At 42.5% G+C, this 12,221-nt stretch overlaps 1 protein-coding gene across 4 annotated transcripts in view; it reads left to right on the top strand.

The window, feature by feature from the left end:
• The window catches only part of LOC122675563, a 44,412-nt gene extending 37,490 nt beyond the window's left edge, over positions 1–6,922 (top strand). For all 4 annotated transcript variants that reach the window (XM_043874477.1, XM_043874480.1, XM_043874478.1 and 1 more), the window contains 4 exons: positions 430–483; positions 739–819; positions 3,316–3,588; positions 5,424–6,922. In XM_043874477.1, coding sequence (XP_043730412.1) covers positions 430–483; positions 739–819; positions 3,316–3,588; positions 5,424–5,443 — 428 coding nt within the window. In that variant the 3' untranslated portion in view covers positions 5,444–6,922. The remainder of the gene's footprint in view (positions 1–429; positions 484–738; positions 820–3,315; positions 3,589–5,423) is intronic.
• Positions 6,923–12,221: the final 5,299 nt, after the last annotated feature.

Here is a 12,221-nt window from a genome sequence, read left to right as displayed (position 1 = left end):
CTCTGTCCATGGAATTCTCCAGTCAAGAATACTGGAGTGGGGCACATATAAATATACTTAAAATTTAAAGATGTTATTTATTTTTAAAAAATGTTTATGGCTTCCTTCTCCATATGGCACGTGATGTTCTATTTACAGTAGTTTTAGATTTAGAGAAATACGGAAGGAATGATATTTCACCTGGCCTCTGGGTGTGGCAGATACCATGCCGGCAGTGTGCAGATGACTGAAATATGGGAAACGCTGGTCCCACCAGACATGCTGGAAGGAGTTCAAGCTCAGGGTATTTGCATACATACCAAGTTAAAACCCACATTTGAATTTGAGAGAGATTACCAAAACCCTAGAGCTTCACGTGCTTTCACACATCGATGCTTTAATTCCAATTTCATGCCGCTTTTCCAACTGCTGCTTATTGTACCTTAACAGGTGACTGGGTTCAGCAAAATCGGAACCAGAACATTTCAAAAAGCTGCACAAGTGGTAAGTGCTTGTAAGTGGACATTAAACTCGTCTCTTCCTTCTATCCACTAGAATTTTAACTCTGCTTTGCAAATCCAGTAACGTTCAGGATCTGTTAAGTGTTCCGTAACTCTTAATCATCTGAATGAGCTTTGAATCCTTTTTTAATTTGCTGTCAGAATGATGATTTTAAAATGATTTTTGAAAAGTCCGGCTTGAAGATGGGTGGATGATAAAACCCTAAGGGAAAGCCAATTTGCTGTTGTTTTTTTAAAGGTAACAGGCGACGAAAAAGGAGTAGCAGCTTACCCGATGAGATGGTCTATGATAAAAGAATGAAGCAGATTGACAGTTCAGGTTTGTAAAAATGTCCTCTGTGGCTGTCAGTCACTTCCTCCGGTCTCCCCCAGGACATTCATCTGACACATGTTCTTCTTGGGTCAGTCTCCCTGGAGTCATATCCTAGGTGTGCCTGCTCTCCCAGCTACCTTCCCCCTGTGTCCAAGCTTCTCAGGCCTGGATAGAGGTCCTAGGTGGCCTGCCCCAGCCTCCTTTTCCACCTTGGCTGCCCAGTCCTACCCTGCACTTGGTGAAAGTAGAATTGGGGGCCAGGGGAAGGTCTTGCAGCCTGTAGGGCCAGTGGCCATGGCCTGTCCATCTGTGCATCTCCTATAGCACTGAGCCTGCAGCCTCTAATGTAGAAGATAATGAGCGTTCACTGAAGAAGTGAATAATGAACGTCCATGTGTGCATTCACTGGCTTCACAGTTACTAACTATACTTGGGGGGAGGGAGCCACCAGCTCAATTATTAGAGATAAAGGTCAAGTTAATTTCTTCCATTTAAATGGCAGAGACCAAGGCTTGATAGCTGTGAAAAGACAGTAGAGATTTAAGCACTTAACAACAGTACTCCAAGGAACCAGAAGATGGAGTATGTACCTCAAAATTCAAGTCCAACCAGAATTCATAAATCAAAGTTTAAAAACCCAGGCTCAAATTACACAAGACAAGATCTTAAGGCTTTGGGGGCCTCATGTAGATGAACCCTTTCATCAAAATACCTTTTATTATTGTAAGAAGGTGTGAATCTAAAAGCAGATAAACTCTATAGACTAAAATAAGATGTTATTCGCTTGGAGTTGAAGAGGATGATGTATGTCTGATTTTACTGTATATCACTAGAGAATTGTTTATTATTTCTATTAAATGAACATCAAAATAAATGAGGCTCTGGAATTATTTTTAAAACCTAACCAAATTGGAATACATATTTCTTTCAGTTTTATTGAAATATAGTTGACAAAAATTGTATATAAGTACACAATGGGATGCCTTGATGTATGCATACATTGTGAAATATTTACCGATCGAATTAATTAGCACATCTATCACCTCACACAGTCACCTTTTTTTTTTGGTGGTAGAACTCATAAGACCTTCTCTTAGCAAATCTCAAAGAGTACAGCATAGTATTTATTATTAACTGTAGTCATGCTGTATATTAGATCCTCAAAAATTATTCACTTATAACTGAATGGGACACATAGGAAAATTTTTTCCTCTTTTGCAGTTATTTGGCTATTTAAAATTAGCTCCAAGAACAAGTAGCTAGACATAGAATAAAATGATCAAATACTACCTAGAAAATTAAGGATTTCCAGCCTTTTTCGAGTTGACTATGTGGTAGCAAATAAATTATTAATGATTTACTTTTGTTTAGATATTTTCACATTTTTTAAGATACTGAGTGACTATCCTGATGGTTTGAGGCTCAGCATATCACCATATTGCTTTTTAAAATATAGTCATCTCTTAACTCTAAGTCACTTTGAGATCTTATTAAACTTTCGATACAGAATCTGACATGGTAGGTTTGGGGATCATCCCGAGAACTTGCGTTTTGGATGGATGGATTCCCTGTGTGGTTTCTCTTGCAGCAGTTTGAGAGGAACAGAAGTCACATGTGTTAGAAGACCACTAGGGGGCAGTGGCCGCCCTTTAGAAACCATTCTTGAGTACAGTGGTTAGGGTTCAATATAAATGTTAGGTTCCCTTCATTAGACTATTGGCTCTCGATGAGCGAAGTGTTATGGTTCTGGAGGAGGGGCAGGAAGGATTCTTCCTCTCACCCTCTTATGGCAGCTCCAGGGTTTGTAAGGCCTGGAGGATCCTTAACGAGACTCTACCCCTGGTGAGCTTGGCTGTGTCATAGCACAACCATCTGAAAAGAACATAGAAAACCCAGCTGGGGCTGGTATTTTGTATTGGGTCACTGGTTTGCATTGGCAGACATAATCCCTTCCAGAATGATGACATGGTTTCTTAGTGAACAACAGATACTAATATTACAGACGCTGTACCCTGACTTTTCTGTGGAATATGCTCTTCCCCCTAACGCCAGGAGATGGCAGAATGGAGACTGCAGTTCATATCTCTTGCTACCCTCTTAGGTGACCACTGAAGTTAGCGCTTTGTATGTGAAGATGCAGAGATGGGCAAGGGGAAAAGTTGTATATTTTTCTTTTTGAGCCACATAAAGTATTTTTGGCGCCTGATTTTTTTTTTTCCCTCCAGCCTAATTTGTGCAGTTTTGCAAAACAATTTCATTCCCTGAATCACTGAATTATCCTTGTGAGCATTATACCCCAGTTCAACCTTATGTGTAATCATTCCCTTCGGTTCTTCTAATAGTTTGGAGAGCAGGGATTTTTTTGGTGCTTAAATTTATTTTAAAAGCAGTTAAAGTTTCAAATCATGGTATCCTTTTTTATATAAAGAGAATACATTTTCATTGTCAATGACTATAAATGAAGTGTTGAGAGGAACTACTGAATTCTTCGTGTGCTTTTAGATGGGGTGAAGACTAAAACCCTGTTAACAGACACTCAGTTGTTTAACCTTGCTGAGAAGCTGGGGAAGGAGTGGTTAAAGATTGCCATTGCCAACCTGAAGCTGAATATTAGCGAAATCGATGCTATCCGGGAGAAGGAAGACAATGTTACAATCAGTAAGTTTAAGATGCTGAAGAAGTGGCAAGAGAAGGAGCAGAGTAATGCCACAGCTCAGAATTTATGTAACTGCTTAAAAAATGTTGATTCAGTTGAAGTCCAAGATGTGCTGAGAGGTAAGCAAAAAATTATCTTAGTCATTTACTTGGGGTCAAGCTGTGTCTTTGTAAATAGCAAATCTGTACTCTAGCATGTGTTAGTCACGTCTAAGCTCGGGTTCAGAAGATTGTGCAAATGCTCCGCAGTAAGCACATGGGTCATAATCTAAGTAAAGGTGATTCACGTGTGGCATCAGAGGAAGTATTTGAATGCCATCTCAAGTGCTGGCTAGGTGTGTGACCAAGCAGGTTTGTTTGTTTTTTTTTAATTGAAGTATACTTGATATACAGTAAGGTACAGGTGTACAATGTAATGTTTCACAATTTTTATAGGTTATATTCTGTTTACAGTTATAAAATACTGGCTATATTCCCTGTGTTGTGCCATATATCTATGACTAAGCAAATTCCTTACCTCGCCTGAAGCCTTTATATTCTCATCTGTCAAATGGATGCAAAACTCCCAATGTCCTAGGTCTCTTGTGAGAATGAAAAGAGATAATGCATATAAAAGCTCCAGGTTCAGGCAGCGAGACTCAGGCAGGAGTAGATAATGTCCTTTCTTGTTCAGTTGCTCAGTCATGTCCGACTTTTGCAGACCCCATGAGCGGCTGCACGCCAGGCTTCCCTGTCTTTCTCTGTTGCCTGGAGTCTGCTCAAACTCATGTCCGTTGATAATGTTTTTAACTGGAGACCTAACTGGGGGCCTTGAGCCTTCCAGGCTTTCTGTGGTGTTGATGCAGTGCTCCACTTGGTGGCACTAGTGAGCCTCCAGCAGCAAAGATGGGAACAGAGAGCTAAAGGGAGTTGTTTCTGGTCTCAGTCCAGAAAACCACAGGGTTCCTTCCTTTGTGTTGAAGCACTTCTTTTTTTTTGTGGCTTGACTTAGCATATTGTTAGACCCAAGGTCAAACCAATTCACAACTTGGATTTTTATTAATATGTATTGTTACCATGATTAACAAATGCTGTGTTACTTCTCAGAAGCAAGTCAGAGAGAGGTTTTTATTTGGAATTCTATGCGGACTTTTTGTTCCTTAAAGAATGTAAAAGTGTGTCAGCCACCCCAAAAGCTTATATGAAAAGTTAAAGTCTGGGGTGACCTCTCAGGATGCAGTCAGGTGTGGAGGGCGAGCTTTCTGAACGCCCCCACCAGTTTGGATGCAAGAGCTGCAAGCCAATAGAATAGCCAGTTTCAACATCAAATTTCTTTTCCTTGAATATGTTGAAATTATGTAAATCACTGAGGCCCACATGTGGAAATCTCCTTATTTGCATATAGGCACTTCTGCCTATTGACAGTACTGGCCTCTGCTGTGTTGAGGAAACAATCATAGCCTCTTCCATCAAAGGAAGGCTTGGAAGTCTGACCGTCTCACAAATCCTGTAGAATGGGTGGTTATTTGTCGTTTTGTTTTTATCTGCTCTTGACTTCGCTAGACGCTTGACTTGTTGCCACATAAAGCTGAATAAGGATTTGTGACATTTTTTTGGCAGTGAAATGGATCATAAAAGCTTATTTGTCCAATTTGTCATTGAATAGGAGAAAAATCTTCAGTGAGTTACAAACGAACAAAAAGCCAGAAATTTTCCAGTGTTTTCTGCCCTCCTGTAGCCAAAATATCTGGGTGATTGGCTGACTTTTGTGTCTTTATCAGGGCATTTTAGTGTCTTATAACTGCAGCCTTAAAAAATTGCACTGGTTTATCTTCATCTCAGGAAAACCCAGCCACTCCAGCAGTTCCTTTTTGAAACGGACAAGTGAAACGGCAGTTTGAAACGGCCTTTCTTTAAACGCATGTGCTCTTTCCCCACAACAATGAATCCCTGAATTCGTTTCTCTCCCTTGTTAGGCTTCTTACAGGAAACGTGAGGTTTGAAAGATGAGCTGGAAAAGGAAGCCTCAGGAACTTCCGCCTTCAGACTGTCTCCGTGGTAATACGGCACAGACTTCGGGACCCAGAGCTACACAACCTGTGGAAGCAGCTCCTTTCACAGACCACTTGCAGCTCACATTATTCAGGGGCAAAGGGAATGTGAAATATTTGGAAACCTTGAGGAAGAAGAAAAAACCTCTATAATATCAAGAATTTTTTTTTGTACCTCCCACTCTCACCATCCCACCCGGCTTCCCCACCCAAACACATCCACTTATAAAGGGTGCCTAAAATGACTCAACAGCAGTCAGGCGAGAAATGTGGTAATTTTCCTACTGGAGTCTGTGAACTATGAAATTCCTATCAAGCGTTTGGAACATTTTTTTTTAGCAATTAAGTGGTGGAGTACTTAAATTGCACCAATTTCACCTAGCTTTTTTTCCTCGTGTCATTAATGATGAAGAGAGGCTCCTGTTCTTTTAGCTCCCACACAGTCAGACACTCATGTGCTGCCGGGTCCAGTATGTCTTTTTATGTGAGGTGTGATTTCCGCGTCTCACATTACTAACCAGTCTGGCTGGTGGTCTGTTAGACCATTAAATCAATCATGTTACCTGGCCCTAGGGTCATTAGAAAGGATCATAATCCTCTCCCCATCCGGGGTGGTGCAAACGCTCACAGGTGGTGGCCTCATCTTAACTGGGGAAGTTCACCTGGATCCATCGTCAGAGTCCCTGCAGATTTTGTCAACCTTCTGAAATCACCAAACACTGCATTTCTTGACCTTGACCCTGGATTGTTTACTTGGCGGGGGGGCGGGCAGTGCGGGAATGCCACTTAGAAATAGCCTTAGTCAGGACCAAGGAACACTGTCGTCTCTTCTTGAAGAGGACTTGCCCGAGGGAATCATGGGCCATATTGGCTCTTGTTAATGGGTGAAATCTTTTTTTTTTTAAAATATGTCTTAATATGTATAGATATTGTCACTCTCCCAGAATCATGCGTGTCGTGATTAACATTTTGGATATGTTTTGTTAACTTATTTGAAGAAACTATAAATTACCATTAGTCCCCTGTAGACAGTAGCTGGAGAGTAAATTCAATCTTAATGAATTAATCAGAGGAACACACTTTATAGCTTTGCCTGTGAAGAACAAATTCATTTTATAGGGAAGAACGTATTGATATTATTAATGATCAGGGATCCAGTGGAATTAAAATCAGTGTCACTTTATGAGTTTTTTTTTTAATTGTTCTATATTTCAGGAAACACATGGAGTTTTAACATTCAGAAGTGTAAAATACTTAAAGGTCTTGAATTTTTTAAGTGTTTATTATTTTTTGTAAGTTGTTTTCCAAAGAAAATCGCAATTTCAGAGGTGCTTTGTATATAAGCTGGTTTCCTAACAATTTCCAGCCTTTTTCCTACTGTGGATAAAGGGAAGAACAATAAATCTGCATCTGTACAGTGCAAATATGTCTTCTTTGTGTTATTATTTACTTACAGATTACTTTTTTTTTTTTTTTTCAGATTACTTTTTAAAGCATCATCTTCCTTGATTATTATTATCTTGGCTGTTTGGGCATTAGTTGGTTTTGCTCCCAGACCCAGTTCTTGAAGTAAAGTTGAGTGAGGGTAAAGCAGGGGCACATAACCCAGGAGTTTTCACAGATTCAGGAGCACCCCCACACCCCCTAACCCTTCTCCCTCCAGGAATGTCCAGGAATGAGTTCTCCCACCTATGCATGGGAAGGTATGTTTTTATTTAAAACCAGGTGTATTCATAGTGAGCTCCTTACCTGTGTCTCTCTGTAACAGGATTTTCCTGCACATTTGCGACAGGTTTTGTCATTTTGGGGGGTGGCTTTAGGGGACAGGCTTTCTCCCCTGCTTTGTCAAATGGAAGTGTTTTCACTCCATTTTCTAAAGAGGACACTGTCTTTGCTGAATTGAAGTGTGTTCTCATGAGGATGGTTGTTTTCAGCAGTTGGTCCAGCCTGTGGCCATTGCTGGAAGTCCTCAGGGTGAAGCAGCCTGCTTCTTGCTGAAGGCGGAGATCCCGACTGCTGGGAGCGCGTCTCTTCCAGCCTACACACCGGGGTTTGAGCATTTCTGATAATGGCTCTGTGGCTGCTGCTACTTAACAGAGGCCCTGGGCTAGAATTCTGAGTGCAGAGTTCTGAAGTTCTTCCTGCTTTTTTAAGCTGAGACCTCCAGCCTGGAGCCTCCAGAGGACTCAGATCCAATTTACTCCAATCATGTTGTAAACTCCTAGTTAAGCAGCCTGGAGTTAGGCTGCCATCTTTATTCTGCAGAAGTCCATTCTTGCTGTGTGCTTTAACCTTTGGCATAAGTTTCATTTTTAGAAGGGGGTCTTATCTGTGCATTTATAGCAGTGTTTTGTTTTCAAGCAAGTTGGGAAATCTAAAAGATGGTTTTGTGACATAAAAACTGTGGGGAGGGGCTTGGATGAGTTCCATGTTTTCTTTAGCTGGAGGAGCCTTTTGTGAAAGGAAGTCTCACCTGGAAGCTGCATTGGTGAAGCATTCAGAAGTGGCGCTGCTCTGGTTCGGGGGTTACTGAGGGCCGATGCGGGGTTGTTGAGGCGCCCTGCTGGACCCCTGACTGGCTCCTGTTGAGCAGTGTGTGAACCAGCCATTGAGGTGACTGCTGTTGAGATGACTGGGTCTCTTGTAGCTTGTATCTGTGACATCTGCAGTGGGAAATAACCCCATTTTCAGTTCACTGGTAATCCTTCGGTGGCACATTGCTCCTGATGGACCACATAATCCCAGGCCATAGATATGTTAATCGCTTAAATCATCCACCCTGTAGAGGCCTTCCAGCCTGCCTTTCCCTCTGTAGTGATGAGAGCACATGATGGCTGTTGCTCCATCAGCCCGGGTTCCGGAAGAGAACAGCAGAGCAGAGCCCCCAGCCGATCCACAGTGAGCCTGTTCCTCAAGCAAGAAATGGACCTTTGTTTTAAGCCAGGAAACCAACACTCGGAGGAGCCTTGGTGACTTTCACGGGTGTTCCCCCATTCTCAGCAGGTGCAGTTGTTTTGAGCCAGGGGAACATATGCATTCTATAATTTTTTTGTGTGATTGGAAACGATTTGATTTCTAAAAGACTTTCTTATTTATTCTTAGGTTAAAAATGAGAACCGTGGGAACTTGTGAAAATTTGCCTTTTTCTCTGTACCATTTTTAAGTGCCAGGGCCAGAGTCCACAAATACAGGAGTGACATGACCTTGCCTGTACTTGCATCTCTCACAGTGCAGTGAGGGAGAGGGGAGAAGCTTAAGTAGATTTGATGTTGTTTGCATGGTTATGATGACTCACTGTGACCTGAATTATGGTTTAGTCGCTAAGTCGTGTCCAGCTCTTTTGCGACCCTATGGACTGTAGCCCACCGGACTCCTCTGTCCAGGGGATCTTCCAGGCCCAGGGATCGAACCCATGTCTCCTGCGGCTTCTGCACTGCAGACAAATTCTTTACCACTGAGTCATGGGGGAAACCTGTGACCTGCGATTGAGAAGCCAAGGGTACGGGTTGCAAGCACGGGGCAGAACCAGGCCGCCTGGGCTCAGATCCCAGCGTCTACTACTTCCGATGTAAGCCTCTATGGTCTCTTTCTTTATTTCCTCATCCATAAAAAGGGGAAGGCAATGGTGCCTCCTCAGGGTTTTTGAGAGGATTCTGTGCATTTGTGGTATAAACACTTGCAGAAACATGCTTGGTACTTAGTAAGCAGGGGTAAGCATTAGTTCCTGTTGCTTCTAGAAAAAGGTTACTTGAGTGTATTGTCTCTGATGTTACATTGATGTCATAATTTACACTCATAATTTTAATATCATACTAAAAGATACATACAAATAACTAAAACTTTTGAGTTATTGACCTAATACATGTCAACGAAAAAGTTGATACAATTCAATTTTTGAAAAATATGGTTGGACTTTCTTCCTTATTTAAATGTTTTCTCAGTCAGCCCAGACTGCTACAACAAAATACCACAGGCTGAATGGCTTAAACAACAGAAGTGTGTTCTCAAAGTTCTGGAAGTTGGGAAGTCCAAGATCAGGGTGCTGGTGGATTTGGTGTTTGGTGAAAACTCCCAGGTTTGCAGCAGGTCATCTTATTACTGTGTCCTCACATTGGGGTTGGGGGAGACCTCTCCAAGTCTCTCTCTTTTTTTTTTTAACTTTATTAACACAAGCCGCCTTTTTTTTTTTTTTTCCTTTTGCCACACTGCAAGTCATGTGGGATCTTAATTCCCTGTCTAGGGATCCAACCTGTGCCCTCTGCATTGGAAGGCAGAGTCTTAACCACTGGCCCGCTAGGGAAGTCCCCTCCAAGTCTCTTCTGACAAGGGCACTAGTCCCACGAGGACCTAACCTCCTAAAGGCCCCACCCCACTGTCACAGTGGGGATCAGGGATTCCATGTGTGACTTTTAAAGGAACACAGACGTTCAGTCCATGGCAGTATTGTAGATGCACTTTGCCTTAAAACAGGAAGCCACAGTTGTGCTAGCCGGAAACAACCGTTTAGTCCTCAAGCAGGGAAACTGCGTGGTCCAGGCGACACAGCCACGGGGACTCCGGCCTCTGTCCCTTCTGGCTTCAGACAAAGCCCGTGTTCCCCCCGCTTTGACTCCCAGGCTTGTTTTCCTCATTAGGGTGTCTAAGGCCCTTGTGCATCTCTTGAGTTGTAACACACCCACCTGTGGCTATCTGGCCGGATCACTCTGCAGAACTGACCCTTTTTCCCCAAAGCTCTGGGCCTTCAGTGGGGCCACTGTCAGCTGTTTTTTAATGTTAATTCTGGGACTCAGTTATTCTTATTTCCTTTTTAAAAAGTGATTTGTTATCAAATTTCTCTAGTAGGCTGGATCTGAGGCCTATTTTGAGGAGGGACCTCAGTCTTCCTGTTCCCTTGTTCCCCACCCTCTGCTCTGTGAAGTTAGGACCCTGCTTGTTTGACACTGTGTCTTGGGCCAGATAGTCTTCTCTGCTGAACGCCCCCAGGTAGGCGACTGCCCTGGCAGGACAAGGCATCACTGAGGTCTTCAAGCAAATGATCTAAGAATTTTAGAACCTTGATGTTGAGTGTGGAGTAGAGGCCGGCACTGTACTGAGTCATTCAGTCCTCACAATAGTGCTGTGAAATAGGGCTACAGTTTTCTGAATTTCACAGATGAAAAGCAAAGAGCAAAGCCATCTGGCCCATCACCAAACCCAAGGGCTAATAATCATGATCAAAAATTGCTTCCATTTGTTTTGTACATATTACATGCCAGGAGTTGCTCCATGTAACGCTTGATCTGATCCTTTGAGGTAGGTTCTAGTATTATCTTCACTTTCTAGGGGGACATGTGCCACACAGCTTGCAGGATCTTAGTTCCCTGACCAGGGACTGAACCGGTAGCCCCGGCAGTGGACGCACAGAGCCCTAAACATTGGACCACCAGAGAAGTCCCTATCTTCACTTTTTAGAAGAAAAAATGGACAGGGAGAGGTCAGAACAACATGGTCATGTCATACAAGTTGTAAACGGCAGACTAGGTTTAAATGAGAAAAACCAGAAAACTGGTCAAGTAGTGAAGAATGGACTTTGTTGTGAAGATGTTTCTTGGGCTAGTAATGTTTTTGAAGGGATATGTCATGGCAATTTCTGGAACCAAGGAGACACCTGTGATCATTTGTTTAAACTCAGTCTATAGCATAGTCGACAGTCTTGCCTGTCCTCATTTCTGGGCACAGACAACCTTGCCATTCCAAGGAGGGGCTGGGGTGGGATGCCAGCAACTCAACGGCGCCAGTCCATCAAAGCCCCTGAGTTCTTGCCATGATCAAAGCCGGCTGCCCAAACCCTGTACTCAAAGGCAAGAAACTCCTATCTGTGAATCACCTGCTGGCCATCCAAGCTTGAGGAGGAGTCCCTAAAGAAGAGGAGGCATGTGATGGGATCTTAGCTTGATGATTTCTATCCAATTGCACATCAATTTGGCAGGGGGAGACTCTGAAAAACGAGTACGTCTCTCCACAGATGAGGACCTGGGGTGGCCATATACACTCCCCTCCCTGTTCACTGGGATATGAATTGAGTTCTGAGGGGAGGACTCACCTGAGAAAAGGTAGGGGAGACAGGGACGGACTCTGAATAGTCCATTCCTTACGGCCTTTTCATATTAAGGAGGAATGTGATTAACAGAGTTTGAAAATTGCATGGTATTCCATCAGGTAAATCTTTTTAAATTCTCATTGTTCAAAGAATTAAAAAGCACATCTCTCAAGCCAGAACAAGGCTATTATCCATGCGGTTTGGGCAGGAGTTCTATATAATTTAAAGCAAAGGGAGAGTTTTTCTTATTGTAATTTAGAAATAATTCTCCCCTGAGAGACCAAGAGGTCACAAAAATTAGAATAATGTAACTAGAAAGCCTCTTAATGATGTTTTTCCCAGTTGGAGGATGTTATTATGTGTTTGGCTGATGCACAGTATGTTACTGGGCTGTGGTTAATAGAAAAAAGCATTTTTATGTGTTTTACTTTTAATTCAGATGTTGAACAAAAATAATAAAGTATATTTTCACAGGTTGTAATTTCACTCAAACGGCCTCAGTATTAAAGTAGATCAGTCTTATGAGGCTCCCTTTAAAATATGAGATTAAAGGACTTCCCTGGTAGTCCAGTTATTAAGAATCTGCCTGCCAATGCGTGGGACATGGGTTCGATCCCTGGGTCTGGAATGATTCAGATGACATG

This window comes from Cervus elaphus, chromosome 19 (genome assembly GCF_910594005.1).
Source record: "Cervus elaphus chromosome 19, mCerEla1.1, whole genome shotgun sequence".
NCBI lineage: Eukaryota > Metazoa > Chordata > Mammalia > Artiodactyla > Cervidae > Cervus > Cervus elaphus.
The sequence above is the reverse complement of the archived record's forward strand: the minus strand, read 5'-3'. Positions and strand labels throughout refer to the sequence as shown.